Source organism: Bubalus bubalis, chromosome 13 (genome assembly GCF_019923935.1).
Source record: "Bubalus bubalis isolate 160015118507 breed Murrah chromosome 13, NDDB_SH_1, whole genome shotgun sequence".
Classification (NCBI taxonomy): Eukaryota; Metazoa; Chordata; class Mammalia; order Artiodactyla; family Bovidae; genus Bubalus; species Bubalus bubalis.
In genome coordinates, this window is record NC_059169.1 from 59,505,624 (window position 1) to 59,525,344 (window position 19,721).

At 44.6% G+C, this 19,721-nt stretch overlaps 1 protein-coding gene and 1 non-coding gene across 6 annotated transcripts in view; one reads left to right on the forward strand and one right to left on the reverse strand.

The window, feature by feature from the left end:
• USPL1 (ubiquitin specific peptidase like 1) overlaps nucleotides 1-4,589 on the forward strand; it is a 28,923-nt gene extending 24,334 nt beyond the window's left edge. For 4 of the 5 annotated variants that reach the window (XM_006078589.3, XM_006078590.3, XM_006078588.3 and 1 more), the window contains one exon: nucleotides 797-4,589. In XM_006078589.3, the coding sequence (XP_006078651.3) occupies nucleotides 797-2,685 (1,889 nt within the window). In that variant the 3' untranslated portion in view covers nucleotides 2,686-4,589. Of the gene's footprint in view, nucleotides 1-486 lie in introns of all 5 variants that reach the window. The other variant, XM_006078591.3, reaches the window with a different exon arrangement.
• A 9,538-nt stretch (nucleotides 4,590-14,127) lies between these two features.
• TRNAN-GUU lies at nucleotides 14,128-14,201 on the reverse strand. Its single transcript has one exon. It is a non-coding gene; the product is annotated as a tRNA-Asn (tRNA).
• Nucleotides 14,202-19,721: the final 5,520 nt, after the last annotated feature.

Consider the following 19,721-nt stretch of genomic DNA (forward strand, 5'->3'; position numbering starts at 1 on the left):
AATGTCCTGTCTCTTCTCTAGAGCAGTGAATTAATCTCTGAGAGTTCAGCCCAAATAGTAATCAGATGGTTCTAACATATGTTTGTGGTGGAGATCCACTGACCTAGGCAAAGAAAATATTCTCAAAGTTTTAATGGGTATAGGATAAGAAGTACTGGGTTCGGATTGTTTATAAGACTGTATCGACATAAACTTATTTAGCAGATAGTTTTGTTTGTGATTTTTTTGGTGTTTTAGAGGGGGTATTTAATGTCTTTCCCTGTCATTGATCATCTCATCCCTACTTGACAAATGAGAAAACAGGAGCTTAGAAATAAGAGCAGACACCCAAAAACCTAAGCTTATATTTTTTTCCTAACCGCCCCCCCCCCACCAATAAAATAATCAAATTAATGTTGGTACTTATGGTAACAAGCTTCATTTATCTTGAAAATTCATATATATGAAAAACTTAAATCTATTTTCTGATATTGTTATATATATCAGGTGATACTGCACGCTGAATTCCAGAAGTTAAAGATACTTCTGTCTTGATTTCTATGAGCATTTTAGAAAAGAGGAAACACTGCCTCAGTTTTTCACATTTCTGGATATTTGTCCATAACTTGTTATCCAAATCCAAGGACTTGACATTCAGCAGAGAAAAATGGTGACATAAGGATAAGGCCGTGTTTTCAAGTTCTCTTTTGGTGGGTATTCAGTAATAATAGCAGTTAAAAAGGCCAGAAGAAAGTTACCTAGAATAGTGGTCTGTTCGAGCGTCTAACCTCTTTCACTTTCACTCCCCATTCCCCAGGAAGTTGGCTAGAATGTGATGACTTAAAAGGCCTGTGTTCTGAAAGGCATGAGACATTTCAGGTTCCTGCTTCGGAGATACATATTGTTATTTGGGAAAGAAAAACATCCCAGATGACAGATAAAGCACCTGCCTGCCATCCACTTAAAAAGACTAGTGACCAGTATGCTTTTGGCGATGAGAAGCAAGCGTCTCCAGCAGCATGTTCTGCAGGCGAAGCTGCCTCAGCTGAACCATCCTCAGGAACGCACCCCACAGATGTGTCCATGGTTCCTAATACCCTCTCACAGGATGAAGCCATAGCTCCTGGACATCATTCCCTTCCAAATCTGAAAGGTTCAGTTGACAGCGATATCTTACCTTTGACACTTGAAGAAGTACAGTCCAACTCTGAAGGTTTTTTATTAGAACACAAACCTGTGGCAGAAAATGCAGGGGTTGTTGAAGCAAACACTTTGCAGTCAGAGGAGCCACTCATAGCTTTTTTAGTGGCCCCATGCGAGGACAAGCTTACCCACAACCAGTCTATGGATTTAAGCTCTTCATCCCAACTCTTAACTATGCCATCAGTACAGGTGTCTACAGAAGATACTGCAGTTACTCAGCCTGTGAATGACACTCAGGCCGGTGACCTTACACAGCAAGTAAAGTCAGTAGACACTGAGGGTATAGCTGCCCTAGAGAGGAATGCTTCACTGAAACAATTTCTTGTAGCAGAAACGGAGAAGTTAAATCCAGAACAACATGTTACATCTCAGGTATCTGATTGGAAGGAAAAAGAAACCACAGCATTTTCTCAAACTGTAACGGCTAAGCCGTTACAGAATCCACCTCTGAAAGAGAATCAGAAGAAGCCATTTGTGGGAAGTTGGGTTAAAGGCTTATTAAGCAAGGGTGTTTCTTTTATGCCCTCTTGTGTTTCAGCTCATAACAGAAACACTGTGACTGATTTGCAGCCTTCAGTTAAGGGGGCAAGTAATTTTGGTGGCTTTCAAACTAAAGGTTCAAATCAAAAGGCCAGCCAGGCCTCCAGGAAAGCTCACAGGAGGGCAGCTAAGCCGCCTCTGCTGAGTAACTCTCCTCCAAGCCATCAGTCACCAGCCAGCACAGTTTCCCCTCCCCGTGCTGATGGCACTGGTGATTCGGAAGTTTGGAAGAGATGTGAAAGTGCCTCCTGTGGAGCTCACCTCAACCACAATTCTCATGGAAATGAAAATGGTGTTTCTTCACCAAACCATGGAGACACAATTGAGGGTCAGATTCATAAACTCCGTCTAAAACTTCTTAAAAAACTTAAGGCAAAAAAGAAGAAATTAGCCGCTCTAATGTCTTCCCCCCAAAACGGAACACTTCCAAGTGAACCTTCGGAACAGGTGTCTCATTGTGGGTCTCCAAATGACGGTGAGTCAATAGAAGGCTTGCTACAAGAACTGCAGCGTCAAATTGACATTGCCGATAATAAATCAGGGTGCACCACGGTTCCTGGTGTTTCCCCGTACGGTGGTCAGTCGCATGAAGAAATTCTAGCAGAGTTACTGTCCCCAGCCACTGTGGTTTCAACAGAGCTCTCAGAAAACGGGGAGGCTGACTTCAGGTATTTAGAAGTGGGAGATAGTCACATCCCGGCACCAGTTCCCAATGAATTAAACAGTATTGCCCACAACACACATCTGAGGCAGGAGCATAATTACTGCAGCCCCAAGAAAAATCAGAGTGAACTTCAGCCAGATTCACTCACAAATAATGCCTTTATTAGAACATTGAACTCGGAAAGTCCCATGAAGGCTGATATTTTTGATGAGTTTTTTTCTGCTTCAGCATTAAATTCTTTAGCAAATGACACATTAGACTTACCTCATTTTGATGAATATCTGTTTGAGAATTGTTGAGTGCTTTTGGCTCTTTTTAGTTTAATATTTATTACTACTCTTGGAAAAATTTACTGTATTTCTAGGTAGTGTTTGACACACTGGCCTTGTCATGAACAAAATGTAAGCTACTGAAGGTTTTGCCTCTCCAGTATTCTTACCTGGAGAATCCCTTGGACAGAGGAGCCTGGCAGGCTACAGTCATGGGGTTGCAGAGTTGGACATGACTGAAGCGACTTGGCAGTAGCAGCGGCATGCCCATGAAGCCTGTGATCTGTTTCATAAGTTTAAATAATGATGAATGTGTTCTTCTTTTTGGCTTCATTTTGTGGTTGTAGGTGAATGAGGATTTGAAAATGTTAAAAATGAAAAGTAGTGTATAGTTTCTAGCAGTTTTACAGTTGAGTATACTAAATTTCTACATTTCAAATTTTAGTTTTGTTGGTTCAGGAGAAACACTAGTTGATACAAACTTAAGTGACTATATATGGTATGTGAGCATGTGACTGTTTTTGCTAATGGTGCTGTGGTCTTAGATAAGAGCCTAAGCGTGTTTCTTGTACCAGTAGAGTGGTATAGAATGTAAACTTCCCCCCCATATAATTTGTCTCCTCTCTCTCTCCTTAAAAAAGATGGCAGGAAACTCATAACTAGAATGTTGCATAATGCTGTGATCAAAAAATGATCTATAAAAGGAAAAAGTAATGTATTTTTGTGTTGATGTGCTAAGAGATTATAAGTATCATCTTTCTTTCTCCCCTAAGACACTTATTTCTGTAGCCAAAGTGGAACACACCATCTAACAGTTATGTTTTGGCAGAAATAGCCAGTACATGTAAGGCTTGCATATGTTGGGTTCTATTATAAATGAAATGTTAATTCATTTAAACCTCAACGTTCCTATGAGCAAAGTACTCTTATCACCTTTAACAGTTAAGGAAACGCCATCGAGCTAATAAGTTGTAGAGCTGGGAATGAGTAGAGTGGTTACTACAACAATAAGAGGTGCTGAATTTATATGTTCCTATATGAACATATAAGGTTCCTTATATGAACCTGTAGCTTCATTTAAACTTTGGGTGCCCGAACAGCACCTCCTGCTGTATTAATTTGAATTAGTAGCAGAATTACTAAGGTTTAAGGGTGGCCATCTTGGGGAAAGAATACTTTGCTCGGGACTCAGAACTTCAGAATTGATTCATCAAATTTACTTCCAAACCTCCCTCCCTTCCTTTTTTTCTGATTACAAAAGTGACATGTTTATTATAAGGAGAAACTGGGAAAATACAAGAAAACACCAAGATTTCAGATTATTCATCTTAACATTTAGTGATAATAACTACTGCATTTTCATGTTTTTATGCATTTAGACTTTTAAGAAATAAAAGCTTCTGTCATACCTGTTAATGATCTGTGTTCATGTTTAATGAGCATTTTTTCCATCTTTAGTTTTTGACACCTTTCGGATAGCTACATAATGTTACATTGTATTACCACTGTTTCATCAATTTATATTTTGAAGTGATTTGTACTGTTTTGTTATTGTTAATTATACCTATTGACAAAAATTTTTCACAGATCCAGGTTTTATTTTCTGGGAGTGGAATTGCTGGGTCAAAGAATATGCACTTTTATTTTTGGTCTTTTAATAATGGCTTGAGTCATTTTGCTGAATCCTCATCAGCACTAGGAAGTAGCATTGGTCATGGGAGGGAGAACCTTGGCTCATTTTGGTTACATTTCAATGATGACTAGTGTGGCTGAATATTTACAGTAACTCTTAGCCATTTGAATGTCTTTGAGGCATTGCTTATCCATCCTTCACTTGTTTTATTCACTCAAATATTTCTAGGTTTCTGCTGAATGTCAAGCATTGTTATAAAGCTGATATAAGGCAATAAAAAAAAAATAATAACAAAAGGAAATCCTTGCCTTTCAGTCATTTGCCTTTTAAACAAGAAGGTAAATCTATAATGTTAGGTGGTAATAGGAAATGGATGTGGTTGACTCTTGCTGTTTGGTAGTTCTGTAAAGTTGCCCTGAACACTGCATTAGCAATTACTGAACCACTGCTCCTGGCGGGAATACAGTACAGTTAGGTTCCTGTGAACCTCTGTTCACAACATCTTCATCATTTGATCAACAAATGGTGTTTTTTGTGTCTTTCTGTTTAAAGATACCTTATGTAATAGATATTATTGCTTCACTAACGTTGAACACGGGGCCAACAGTGCCTGAATGGAGCTTATCCTGCACACATATTTTCCTCCATAAGGCACATCACACCTTCCTTGAGCTTGGGAACAGGAGATAGGACTTGAGTACCATGCTTCAGGGCAATTTTAAACCACAAAATAACCAACAAAAAGCACAAAAAATGTCCATAAGACGTTGGGTCCATGCCAGCAGTCCTTGAAGTCTGGTCCTATCCAAGATGTACATGAGCATGTTCAGTTCACACCAAGTGATCTCTACCGCACATTGAGGACCTTGTGGCACAGACCAGATGTTCTGCAAGGGACTCAGATGTTTCAGTGCTGTGTACACATCCACAGATGACCACAGAAGCACTGCAGGTATTGACTTTTAGAGTTACAAATTTTAGCAAGTAGGCAAATTCACAAATACAGGCTAATAATTGATAAATGTCAGATGGTACTAAATGCTATGGAGAAAAGTGATGGGCAGATTATTTTAGACCAGGTGGACTTGGGGGGGGGGTGACATTTGAACAGGTCCTTCAGTGAAGTTAAGGAATTGACCATGTGACTGAATGAAGGGCATTATCCAGGAAGAACAAAGCCCTGCGGTGTGAGGGTGCTTGGCATGGTTGAGAACAGGGAAGAGGCCAGTGTGAACAGTGAGCAAGGGAAGGAGAATTAGAACATCGGGTTAAAGAGGTTGGCAGAAACCAGATCACATATGGTTCCCGAAAATAACAGGAAGCCACCAGAAGTTTCCAGACAAGAGAATGGTACAATCTAGTCAAGAGGTTTTAAAAGATCACTGACTGCGGTTGTCAGAATGGAAGTGCTAGTTTGCGACAGTCTCAGTTCAGACAGCTGTGGAGGTGATAAACAGCTGGACCACTGTTGCATTTCAGAGGTGGAGCCAGCAGGTCGAGTTGATGGTTGACTGCGGGGTAGAAAGAGGATGCAAAGAGGGAGCTCAGATTTCATTGCCTGAACACATGGGTGGTTCTGTCTACTGAGATGGGACAGACTCGGGAAGGAAAACCTTTAAAGGAAAGAATTTATTCAATTTTGGATGCGTTCCCTTTCCTGGGTGATCAGAAGATAGGGTTTCCTAGCTGGGAAGGCAAAACATCTGTGATCGTGGGAACTATAATCACTGATGTGCATGTCCAGGAAGTGCACAAACAAGGTGTGTGCTCTGTGAGTGAGCAGCTGCACCCGGAGTCGTATCAAGGCCAGGGAGCAAGAGCCTCACCTTCGACCAGCTGGCCCTGGACTCCCCCAAGGGCTGTGGCACTGTCCTCCTTTCTGGTCCTCTCAAGGGCGGAGAGAGGTGTACAGGCATTTCGGCAAGGCCTCAGGAACCCTGCATAGCCACACCAAACCCTTTGTACACTCCAAGGGCTGGAAGTTCGAGTGCACCAGAGGCCAACCGTGGCTACAAGAACTAACCCCTGACTCTTCTGCTGCTGCTGCTAAGTCGCTTCAGTCGTGTCCGACTCTGTGCGACCCCATAGACGGCAGCCCACCAGGCTCCCCCGTCCCTGGGATTCTCCAGGCAAGAACGCTGGAGTGGGTTGCCGTTTCCTTCTCCAATGCATGAAAGTGAAAAGTGAAAGTGAAGTCGCTCAGTCATGTCCGACCCTCAGTAAACTCTACTGAGACCAGCTAAAATGGTTGTTTGTTTTTCTCCAACCATGTGTGTGGCTCGGGTGCAGGACTGAGAATAGATGGGAAGGTAGAGTTAGCTGAAGTTAGAGGCTTTGTCAGACAAACGACACAGAAGAGAATGGAGTTCAGGTTTTAGGCAAGAAAATGATTATAGTAAAGGATAAGGAGGGAGGGTTAGGAGGGGCATGGGATAAGGGATGGTCATTCAAAAAGTGGTGGCAGACCTCCATGGACTGGAGATGGGTTCAGAGAATGCTGGAGTGGGACTCATGGAGGAAGTAAGCTGGTTAGAAAGTGGTATGCTTGAGCCTGAGCTTTCAGACAGTGCACTGACCTGTGATGACGGGGTCTGAAGGATGACAAGGGAGGTGCAAGGCCAAGGTTGGGTCAGGAGCTGAGGACAAGTGAGAAGACACAGGAACCAGGAGGCCAAGATGGTGTGTGGATACTCTGTAGGTGGTGAAAGTGAAGTGAAAGTGAAGTCCCTCAGTCGTGTCTGACTCTGCGACCCCATGGACACCAGGCTCCTCCGTCCATGGGATTTTCTAGGCAAGAATACTGGAGTGGGTTGCTATTTGTAGGTGGTAAAGGCATCTAAATGGTAGACTGTCTTTCTGGCCCTCTTGCTTTTTGCCTCCAGGAGATCCTCACCCCCCTTTCTCCCATCCATGTTCCCTCAAGAAACACAGAAGAGACACAGGTGGCTGACAGGCACACCAGGACATTTCTGAGTAAAGCAAACCCACAAAAGGCACTTATATAAATAACTTCTTCACAACAGCCAAGTGCCAAAGTGCCAAGGAATCTGGTACTGGAGAAGTTTAATCAGGAGATTAAATGTAACCAAGAACCAAGAGGTCATTGGGAGAAAAGAGGCTCCTATGAAATACTTCAAATCTCAAAATGAAAATGCGTTTTCTGTTTAGTTACTGCAGGCACTTAATAGCTGGGTCAAGCACCCTTCTTGCCAGTTTTCTCTTTATTATAACCTTCCCACTGGGTTTGGAGGCAGAGATGATCTAAATATGCTGAGAAGTTCAAGTGTGTCTACAGCTCACCTGATATTTAAAGCTCCCCCAAGGCCCAAGATGACATAAGCCAGGCCTATTCAGAAGGATGGCAAAATGTTGAGTTGTAATCTAGAGTCCCACGGATACAGACCTTGTCGTTACCATAAAGCATCTCTGTGGATGGTCATTAATAGAAAAATTCTATCTTTAAATCTTTAATTCTATATTGAGTTCTTATCCATTGCAGATTGTCACCTCTGTACTGGTACTATACTGAATTCCAATTATCAGCTCAGCCTATATATGCTAGTACAAGTGAATATATTAGATAATTAAACTATCATTATACTCAACATGTGCATGTAATAATCTATGCTCTACTTTTTCAGCTTATTACTAAGGCAGTTGAGGATCTCCTTATTTTAAAGTGTGTATCTGATTTACTTGTTTCAGAATAACTAGTTTGAGTCATCTTTGACAGACAATAATTTTTGGTTTGTTTTTACTGCAAAAAAAAAAAAGGCTCAATTCCTATGAGAGGGTGACGCATGACAGCAAATATGACAGTTTGCTGGGAGTCATTAACTCCCAAGGAAAGAAATGTAAATTGGTATCTGGTGATGGTATAAATCCCTACAGAAGGGACCCTGAAAGCATCAGTATATTAAAGCCCTTCACAGAGTACATCCAGTGGTTCCAATAGAGTGTTAACAATAGAGCATGCATGCTCAGTCATGTCCAACTCTTTGTGACCCTATGGACTGTAGGTAGCCCACCAGGCTCCTCTGTCCATGGAATTTCCCTGGCAAGAATACTGGAGTGGGTCACCATGCCCTCCTCCAGGGGATCTTCCTGACCCTGGGATCGAACCCACATCTCCTGCATTGGCAGGCAGATTCTTTACCCCTGAGCCATCTGGGAAGCCCCAACAATAAAACATTAAATGTTAAAACCTCCAGGCAGCTCTTTTTGTCTCAAGTCCTTTATTACTAATTTTACAAATGTACTTAATTTGTCAGCAAGGGAAAAAAAGGAACTGGCTTCTCTTTGTGACTTGTCAATACTATTAGACCCTTCTAGTTCTTTGTGTTACCTTAAAATCTTCAGTTTAGTAACTTTTCCATACCTAAACACTTTGGATTTGACATGCTTTATGACTTTTATCAGTAATTAGAATACATATTGGATAAAATACAAAACAGGGCCAAGAACCTGCTCCAGAGGCTCTGTGACTCCCTTGGATGCTGTACATAAAAATTTATCAGTGAATGTGTACATTCTGCGGAGAAGAGCTTTAGCTTCCCATTCAGATTTTCACAGGGCTCTGTGAAACCCCAAGTGGTCTGCTGGAAACTCTTAAATAAATGAAAGTGCAAGTCGCTCAGCCATGTCCGACTCTTTGTGACCCCATGGACTATACAGACCATGGAATTCTCCAGGCCAGAATACTGGAGCAGGTGGCCTTTCCCTTCTCCAGGGGATCCTCCCAACCCAGGGATCAAACCCAGGTCTCCTGCATTGCAGGCAGATTCTTTACCAGCTGAGCCACCGGGGAAGCGCATCTTAAATAAATGAAGTTTAACTTAAAATGAACTTAAACTTAAAAAAAAAAAAATGATTGTTTCTGAGACTAGGTTCTCAATGAACTCCATGGTGGAGAACTGACCACAGGTTCAGAGATCAGATCAGTCGCTCAGTCGTGTCTGACTCTGCGACCCCATGAATCGCAGCACGCCAGGCCTCCCTATCCATCACCAACTCCCGGAGTTCACCCAGACTCAGGTCCATCGAGTCAGTGATGCCATCCAGTCATCTCTTCCTCTGTCGTCCCCTTCTCCTCCTGCCCCCAATCCCTCCCAGCATCAGAGTCTTTTCCAGTGAGTCAACTCTTCGCATGAGGTGCCCAAAGTACTGGAGTTTCAGCTTTAGCATCATTCCTTCCAAACAAATCCCAGGGCTGATCTCCTTCAGAATGGACTGGTTGGATCTCCTTGCAGTCCAAGGGACTCTCAAGAGTCTTCTCCAACACCACAGTTGAAAAGCATCAATTCTTCGGCGCTCAGCCTTCTTCACAGTCCCAACTCTCACATCCATACATGACCACAGGAAAAACCATAGCCTTGACTAGATGAACCTTTGTTGGCAAAGTAACGTCTCTGCTTTTGAATATGCTATCTAGGTTGGTCATAACTTTCCTTCCAAGGAGTAAGCGTCTTTTAATTTCATGGCTGCAGTCACCATCTGCAGTGATTTTGGAGCCCAGAAAAATAAAGTCTGACACTGTTTCCACTGTTTCCCCATCTATTTCCCATGAAGTGATGGGACCAGATGCCATGATCTTCGTTTTCTGAATGTTGAGCTTTAAGCCAAACTTTTCACTCTCCACTTTCACTTTCATCAAGAGGCTTTTGAGTTCCTCTTCACTTTCTGCCATAAGGGTGGTGTCATCTGCATATCTGAGGTTATTGATATTTCTCCCGGCAATCTTGATTCCAGCTTGTGTTTCTTCCAGTCCAGCATTTCTCATGATGTACTCTGCATATAAGTTAAATAAACAGGGTGACAATATACAGCCTTGACGAACTCCTTTTCCTATTTGGAACCAGTCTGTTGTTCCATGTCCAGTGCTAACTGTTGCTTCCTGACCTGCATACAGGTTTCTCAAGAGGCAGATCAGGTGGTCTGGTATTCCCATCTCTTTCAGAATTTTCCACAGTTTATTGTGATCCACACAGTCAAAGGCTTTGGCATAGTCAGTAAAGCAGAAATAGATGTTTTTCTGGAACTCTCTTGCTTTTTCCATGATCCAGCAGATGTTGGCAATTTGATCTCTGGTTCCTCTGCCTTCTCTAAAACCAGCTTGAACATCAGGAAGTTCATGGTTCACATATTGCTGAAGCCTGGCTTGGAGAATTTTGAGCATTACTTTACTAGCGTGTGAGATGAGTGCAATTGTGCGGTAGTTTGAGCATTCTTTGGCATTGCCTTTCTTTGGGATTGGGATGAAAACTGACCTTTTCCAGTCCTGTGGCCACTGCTGAGTTTTCCAAATTTGTTGGCATATTGAGTGCAGCACTTTCACAGCATCATCTTTCAGGTTTTGAAATAGCTCAACTGGAATTCCATCACCTCCACTAGCTTTGTTCGTAGTGATGCTTTCTAAGGGCCACTTGACTTCACATTCCAGGATGTCTGGCTCTAGGTCAGTGATCACACCATCGTGATTATCTGGGTCGTGAAGATCTTTTTTGTACAGTTCTGTGTATTCTTGCCATCTCTTCTTAATATCTTCTGCTCCTGTTAGGTCCATACCATTTCTGTCCTTTATCGAGCCCATCTTTGCATGAAATGTTCCTTTGGTATCTCTGATTATCTTGAAGAGATCCCTAGTCTTTGCCATTCTGTTGTTTTCCTCTATTTCTTTGCATTGATCGCTGAAGAAGGCTTTCTTATCTCTTCTTGCTATTCTTTGGAACTCTGCATTCAGATGTTTATATCTTTCCTTTTCTCCTTTGCTTTTCGCTTCTCTTCTTTTCACAGCTATTTGTAAGGCCTCCCCAGACAGCCATTTTGCTTTTTTGCATTTCTTTTCCACGGGGATGGTCTTGATCCCTGTCTCCTGTACAATGTCACGAACCTCATTCCATAGTTCATCAGGCATTCTATCTATCAGATCTAGGCCCTTAAATCTATTTCTCACTTCCGCTGTATAATCATAAGGGATTTGATTTAGGTCATACCTGAATGGTCTAGACCATAGGTTAGATAAGCTAAAAATATGGACAATTTATAATTTTTTGAATTTCAAGTTTTCTTTAAGAATCCTCCAAAGTCCCAGATCAAGCAAAGGCATCACCATTTTTCTGGGTCCCTCAGGCTTTAACCCTTAAGAAAATCAACTTTGAATATTCATTGGAAGGACTGATGCTGAAGCTGAAGCTCCAATACTTTGGCCACCTGATGCAAAGAACCGACTCACTGTAAAAGATCCTGATGCTGGGAAAGATTGAAGGCAGGAGGAGAAGGGGATGACAGAGGATGAGATGGTTGGATGGCATCACTGACTCAATGGACATGAGTTTGAGCAAACTCTAAGAGATAGTGAAGGACAGGGAAGCGTGATGTGCTGCAGTCCATGGAGTCACAAAGAGTCAGACATGACTTGGGGTCTGAACACAACAAGCTTTAAATGTGGGCTTCACCCTCACACTTCCTTCCTGTTTCCGTCCCGAAGTTTCAACCAGTCTTCCCTTGAATTCATCCATGCCTTCTTTCCTTTACTCACCTTAGCCCAGAGCCTCACTGCTTCTCTTTTGAAATATAAGTGTGTCTCAACTGTCCTCTGATCTCTTATTTCTTATTGATGCTATTGTCAGCCTGACCACCAAAAATAGATTTCCTTCTGTCCTAAAACAGAAACCTTTAACAGTGACTCCTTTACAGAGTCAAGCCCAGCCTCTTCCCTCAGTCTTCAGGGCCCTTTTGCAAGCTAAGAACATTTTCACTGAACCCTAAGTACACATAGTCCACCCACAACCCCCACCACCCCCTCATCTTGTCCTGAAATCTCCCCAGCCTAAAATGTCCCTCCCCTGCCTTGTGCCTTGTCCAGATCTTTCAGGGTCATTTCAAGTCCTCCATGAAGACAGTTCAGCCCATCTAAGTTGACTTCTTTCTTCAGGGCCAGGGGACATTTTTCTGTGTTCCTCATGCTGACCCTTGGTCATATGCATTTTTATGTGACTGTCGGCCTCTGTGAACCATGTACCCAGGAAGGCAGGGATGGCTCTGGTCCTGAGTGTGTGCCATGGGACAGGCCTGTGCTAGGTGAGCGAGCAGCGTGAATAAAGGCATGGTTCCTCCTCTAAAGAGATCACGGTCACTTTTAGGGGACAAGTAACTCCCTGGTTGCAGGGTGCTATGATGAATCGCGGAGGACGGGCATCTATATCAGATGGAAGCAGTGTTGGGGAGGCTTCCCCAGGGGTAGCTTCTCAGCAGATGTGACCCAGGTAAGCAGAGATGGGGAAGGGCACGCTGGGCAGACATCTGGCCAGGAAGAGGGTGTAAGGCAGACTGGACCTTTCAAAGAACTCCTGGTAAGTGCTTATAACCTCTAAAAGGTTTCATTCGGAAACAGGGTGAAGGGAATCCTCTGGATACTAAAATGATCATTAATATGGTCTCTTCCTTCAAGGAGCTTAGAGTCTAGTGTAAATATACTCAGCTTCCAAGTGGAAGGATCCGTCACTTCAGTTAACAGAAAATATTACAGCTTCTTCATCTTGAAATGTGAGACTCAATTTGAACAGTCTGTAAATGATCTTATGACATAATTCCACCTCCACCCCCCCATTCTCTTATTTCCACTGTTAGCTATCCTGAAGTGTAGGTGGAAAGTCTGGAATTTCCAGGAGCTTCAGAAAGGCTCCTAGCTAAGAACATTTGGGTGGGGGGGCAGTGGGTAGGGGTGGGGGGGGTGGGGAGGTGGGGGGGTGGGGGGGTGGGGGGGTGGGGACGGGCTACTGTTCTGTCTGGAATTCCACCAAAAGTGCAATGTTGTGTCTTCTTCCTGAGGGCTCCTAACAAGGCAGTAGAGGATATTTTATCATCGACAGTAACTTGATAAATAGTTGTCAGCCAGCATTTGTCAAAGCATTCCCTAAGAGACACCCTAGTGAGATAGTTTAACAATTCCTTCTTCTAGGTCTCTAAAGTCTATTCATGGTAGGTACATCCCAGAGAAAAAGCACCTACCTACTGAGCACCAGGTGACCTCAGTCTTGGCAGGAATGAATTACAGCCTCATGTTATCATATTGTCATGCGGTTCCCTATCTTTATAGAAAATCGTATGTATACAGTGTTAATGTCAATTACTTCTCAATAAAATCAGAAAAAAAGAGGAAATCGTGTGTTAATCGTCTGCTTGAAAAATATTTGCGTCTTCTGTGCGATGAGTTGAAAACACGTCGTTTGAGATTTTTTAACAGGAACCTCTACACTTTATAATTTCAGGAAAAATTCTGCTGGGAGTCTAAACAAAGTAAATAGTTAAGGCCTTTGCCTAGATTGAAGTCCTGGGTCCAAAAGCTAGATAGAGCACAGCTTAATTCAGCCCACAGTGGCTTGGGATGAATTGTGCCTCCACAGTCTGAGATGTCTCCTCTTGCCTGTTTGCATCTCCACGGCTCCTCCAATCTTTCTGGCTGCACATAAGGCAAAATTGCATAACCACTTTGCCTTTCGGGTTTTCCTAGAGAAACCAATGGTTATTTATTCATTCACCTGCCAATGAACAATTGCGTGTTTGGGGTTTGTTTTTGCCATTGCAGTGTCTGCTGTTGATGAACAAGGTCGGGCAGGTCTCCTGGACCATGGGTGCACGTTTCCCCCACATACTTGTTTGAACTAGAATGAGCAAACCACGCCGCAGCAGCGTCGCTCTCGGATTCACCGGCACCGAACACCATTAACTGGACGTCGTCTTCCTCTGTCCTAGAAGCGTCGCAGTATCGCTCCATTATAAAAATCTCCCTGTTGCCATTTTAAAATGAATTTTCCCATAGAGGAAAAACAAAACGCTACCGTCCCTGGGTGGGCTCGAACCACCAACCTTTCGGTTAACAGCCGAACGCGCTAACCGATTGCGCCACAGAGACCCAGCTACCGGGGCTGCGCTGCGGTGTGTACAGATTTCCGCGGCCGCAGCGGCTCCCTAGCTGCCCGGGGCGTTGCCTCGCGGGCACCTCGGAGAAGCGCGCCGAGGAGGCGGCGGGAGGAGCCGGGCGTCAGGCGGACATTCGGGCGGAGCCGCGGGGGCTCCTCGGGGGGCAGGGCGCCGCCCGCAGGCCCCGCCCCCCGGAGCCGGCCCTGGCCCCGCCCCCTGAGTCTGGCCCCGCCCCCCGGAATCGGAGCCGGCCCCGCCCCGGCGGCTTGGGGGTCGGCCGCGCCCCCTTCCCTCTTCCTGTTCGCGCGGGAAGGTGGCGGCCGCGCGCGGTGACCGTGACCGCGACCCCGGCGACAGGGAGCCTGGCCGCAGGGGCTGGACCGGGTGAGGTCGCCCGTGCTCCCTCGCCGGAGCTGAGAGGAACATGGATTTTGCCCCCACCCACCACCACCCTCCCAAATTATGACACCACAGATCCGCGGTGTGAATTTGCCATATGCGCTTCTGTGCTTGGTGCATGGAAAAATTTTTCCACCTGCAAGAACCACTGTTTGCCCTCTTTGGGTGGAGGGGGAGGCTAGGGCCCGCGCCGAGAATGCATGGTTTGGGGGACATCAGAACGGCCTTTATGGAGGGAGTGGCAATTCGGACACGCCCTGACGCTTGAAGTGGTCACTGCAGGCCCCCGGCTTTCCCTGACTTCTGCACTGAGGCCTTGGAAGCCCCCTCACCCCCGCCCGCCCCGCTCCACGGAGGAGGGGAGTGGGGGCCTTAACTTGGTGCCACACCCTGAGAGCTGCCTGGTTTTCATTCTACTTTTGCCTGAAGTCAGATCTCTAGAGCTCCTTTGGGCTCAGCTGCCCTGTGCCCTCAGCACACCGAAGAGGAAATTTCACTCTAGCTCTCCACGTGCCAAATCCACTCTAGTGTGTGTTCCTGTTTCCGTTCGGTTTACCTGGGAGGGGCCTTCCTCCAACTCTGGCTCCTACTTTCCTCTCCCATCCCTCCTCCCTTCCTCCTAGTTCTTCTTTTCTCATCATTTTAACGGTGTTTGTTTTTAAAGCACACAGTTCAGTGACAATAATACACTCACACTGCTGTCAACCATTACCATCACCCATCTCCAAAACTAAAACTCTGCACCCAGTAAACACTCCTGTGGAGTATGTGTGTGCTCAGTCGTGTCTGACTCTTTGCAACCCTGTGCACTGTAGCCTGCCAGGCTCCTCCTTCCATGGGATTCTCCAGGCAAGAATACTGGAGTGGCTTCCCCTTTCCTGCTCCAGGGGATCTTCCTGACCCCTGGATTGAACCTGAATCTCTTGATTCTCCTGAATTGGCTGATTTTTTTTTTTTTTTTTTTTAAACCACTGAGACAGCTGGGAAGCCCAAACCTGGCAACCACCATTCTACTTTCTGTGTCTAGGAATATGGCTACCCTCGGTCCACTCTGGAGAAGGCAATGGCAACCCACTCCAGTACTCTTGCCTGGAAAATCCCATTGATGGAGAAGCCTGGTAGGCTGCAGTCCATGGGGTTGCTAAGAGTCAGATATGACTGACTTCACTTTCACTTTTCACTTTCTTGCATTGGAGAAGGAAATGACAACTCACTCCAGTGTTCTTGCCTGGAGAATACCAGGGACAGGGGAGCCTGGTGGGCTGCCATGTATGGGTCACACAGGGTCGGACACGACTGAAGCGACTTAGCAGCAGCAGCAGCAGCTGGTACCTCATGTGGTGGAATTGTACAGTACTTGTCCTGTCTTGTTTCACTTAGCATGTCTTCAGAGTTCATCCACATTGTTGCATAAGTTGAAATTTCCCTCTCAAGGCGGAATTCAACCCTAACCCTTTTTAAAGCTGAGTCATATTCTGCTGTGTGTATGCACTACATTTTCTTTACCCCTTCCTCAGTTGATGGACGCCTGGGTTGCTCCCACATTTTTGTGGTTGTGAATAATGCTACAGTGAACACAGATGTGCATGTACCTCTTTGAGTCCGTACTGTTATTTCTTTGGGGTAACATATCCAGAAATACAATTGATGAATCATATGGCAGTTCGGTTTTTAATTTTTCATACCATTTTTCACAGCAGCTGCACATTTCACATTTGTCCACCAACAATGCTCAAGTTTCTATTTCTCCACATCCTTGCCAACACTTGCTGTTTTCTTTCCCTCTTCCTTTCTCCTTTCCTTCCTCCCTCCCTCTTTTCTTTCTTTCTCTTTCCTCCCTCCTCCTTCTTCCTCTCTCCTTTCTTTGTCTCTCCTTTCTCCATCTTCCTTCTTTCCTCCATCCCTTCCTTACTTTCTGTAATAGCCATCCTGATGGATGTGAAGTGTTCTCATTGTGGTTTTGATTTGCATTTCCCTAGTGATTAGCCCCACCAGGGCTTCCCTGGTGGCTCAGAGGTTAAAGCGTCTGCCTGGTATGTGGGAGATCCGGGTCTGGAGACCAGGGTCCGATCCCTGGGTTGGGAAGATCCCCTGGAGAAGGAAATGGCAACCCACTCCAGCATTCTTGCCTGGAGAATCCCATGGAGGGAGGAGTCTGGTAGGCTACAATCTATGGGGTCGCAAAGAGTCGGACACGACTGAGCGACTTCACTCACTCAGTGATTAGTGATGTTGAGCATATTTTCTGATCCTTCTTTTGGGTTCTCTGACCCTTCTTCTGCTTGCTTCCTTCTAGGTAGAGCCAGCTTTGCTTCTTAGGAGAAAGCTCTGAGTGATGGAGGCCAGTTTCTGATAAAGGGGGTAGGGAAAGACTAAGGGAAGCTGCAGAGTTGAGCCTGTGCTGTGCAAGGAGAGGAAATGAAGGAGGAATCTGCTGAGTAGGACTGTCTAGAGACCTTGTTTTGTTTATCTGTGTTGGGCAACTTTTGGAGTCAGTTATGTTTGATCTGGTTCTGTTTAGGAAAACATAACTGCCTGCAGCCATGTTTAATCTGGAGTTCATTTATGTATATGGTGCTTATGCGTGGCCTACAGGTGAAGAAGGAATTGATGAACTCCATCTTGGAATTATTGGAGCAGATTAGGTTTTCCAACCTGCACCTTTAAAAGTTAGCTTTTTATGCTAATTTAATGGAATTTTCCATTTGCACTTTCAGTTTCTCCTCAGGGACTGTGGGACTTTTTTTGGCCACCTTGCAGTGTTTACAAGGATCTTAGTTTCTTGACCAGGGATTGAACCTATGCCCCCTGCAGTCCTAACCACTGGACCTCCAGGGAATCCCCAGGACTGTGGGAAATTCTAATTTAAGTGTTTAAATGATGATCCCTATCCCTCACCACCGCCTTATGATTCCTGTTAGAAACACAGTGATACCTTTCGGATGTATAAGAAATATAACTCTATCTTTCTATGATTCAGTTCAATTTCTCTTTTGATTTCCTGTTCTGCTGCTGCTTAGGAAACAATCTCTTGTCAATTCAGGATTCCCTCTATCCCCTTCTCTGGAGTTGTTTCCAAGTGCTGAGGATTTGGTGGGCAGTCCTAATTTGCTCCTGAGTCACATGTGCACACAGGTTGCTAAAAAGGCAGTTTTGCTACTATTGAGGGTCCCATTCCTTTCCCCATTGAGGGAAAAGACTCTCTTGTAAAATTGACTGTTACATCATCATTCCATATAGTCACTCCTGGCACAATGCTGGCACTCCTGTCTGCTTATGGGATCTGTTATGGACTAAATGTTGTGTTGCCTCAAAGTTCACATGTTGGAATCTATTTGCCACTGTGATGGTATTTGGAGGTCAGGCCTTTGGGAGGTATTTTGGTGGGGATGTCATGAATGGGATTAGTGCCCTTTTAAGAGGCTGGAGAGATAGCTCCATCTTTTTCCGTCATGTCAGGGTACAACTAGAGATCAGCAGTCTGCAATACGGAAGGCCCTCACTGAAGCATGATCCTGCTGGCACCCTGATCTTGGACTTCCAGGCTGCACAACTGTGAGAAGTCCATTTGTGTTGTCTGTGAATCACCCAGGTTATGGTACTTTGGTACATAAGCATGAGCCTAGACAAGACTCCAAACTTCTCTTTTCTCATCAGCCCCACCCACACACCCCCATGTCTCCAGCCCCAGACTGTGGGATGTTCAATGGTTTAAAATTTTAGAGGCACCTGCATAGAAGGGAAACAAGGAAATAACCACTGAAAGTGTTCGAGTCCCAGCTGAAAGCTTAAAGGTTTTCTTTCAGTCATACTTGTTTGAAAATATTATCAAATTTTCTCCATTAGATTGAGCTCTGGGGTGTCTCCTGCTTCATATTCATGTGAATACAATGGTTTTCTGAAGAGAAGATGGCATTAATGGACCAATTATGTTTAAGTAATTATAGGTACTTATCTAACTAGAAAACAGGTGTTCTAGAAGCTAGATGATTGTGTCCATTGAAATGACACCCTCGACTAGAAGCTTCCACTAAGAGGTAGGGCCTCCAAGGACAGAGATTTCAGTCGACTTTGTTCTCTGCTGAATCCCAGCACCTGCCACGGTGCTCAGCACACAGCAGGTGCTCAAAGTAACTCCATGCAGAAGAGATGAATAAATGAAAACATAAGCCTAAAGGAAACTGGAAAAAATATGAGGAAAAAATTAACTTCCTAACACACATGGAACAACAGACTGGTTCCAAATAGGAAAAGGAGTACGTCAAGGCTGTATATTGTCACCCTGCTTATTTAACTTATATGCAGAGTACATCATGAGAAAAACTGGGCTGGAAGAAGCACAAGCTGGAATCAAGATTCCCGGGAGAAATATCAATCACCTCAGATATGCAGATGACACCACCCTTATGGCAGAAAGTGAAGAGGAACTCAAAAGCCTCTTGATGAAAGTGAAAGAGGAGAGTGAAAAAGTTGGCTTAAAACTCAACATTCAGAAAACGAAGATCATGGCATCTGGTCCCATCACTTCATGGGAAATAGATGGGGAAACAGTGGAAACAGTGTCAGACTTTATTTTTCTGGGCTCCAAAATCACTGCAGATGGTGACTGCAGCCATGAAATTAAAAGACGCTTACTCCTTGGAAAGAAAGTTATGACCAACCTAGATAGCATATTCAAAAGCAGAGACGTTACTTTGCCAACAAAGGTTCATCTAGTCAAGGCTATGGTTTTTCCTGTGGTCATGTATGGATGTGAGAGTTGGACTGTGAAGAAGGCTGAGCGCCGAAGAATTGATGCTTTTGAACTGTGGTGTTGGAGAAGACTCTTGAGAGTCCCTTGGACTGCAAGGAGATCCAACCAGTCCATTCTGAAGGAGATCAGCCCTGGGATTTGTTTGGAAGGAATGATGCTAAAGCTGAAACTCCAGTACTTTGGGCACCTCATGCGAAGAGTTGACTCACTGGAAAAGACTCTGATGCTGGGAGGGATTGGGGGCAGGAGGAGAAGGGGACGACAGAGGATGAGATGGCTGGATGGCATCACTGACTCAATGGACGTGAGTCTGAGTGAACTCCGGGAGTTGGTGATGGACAGGGAGGCCTGGCGTGCTGA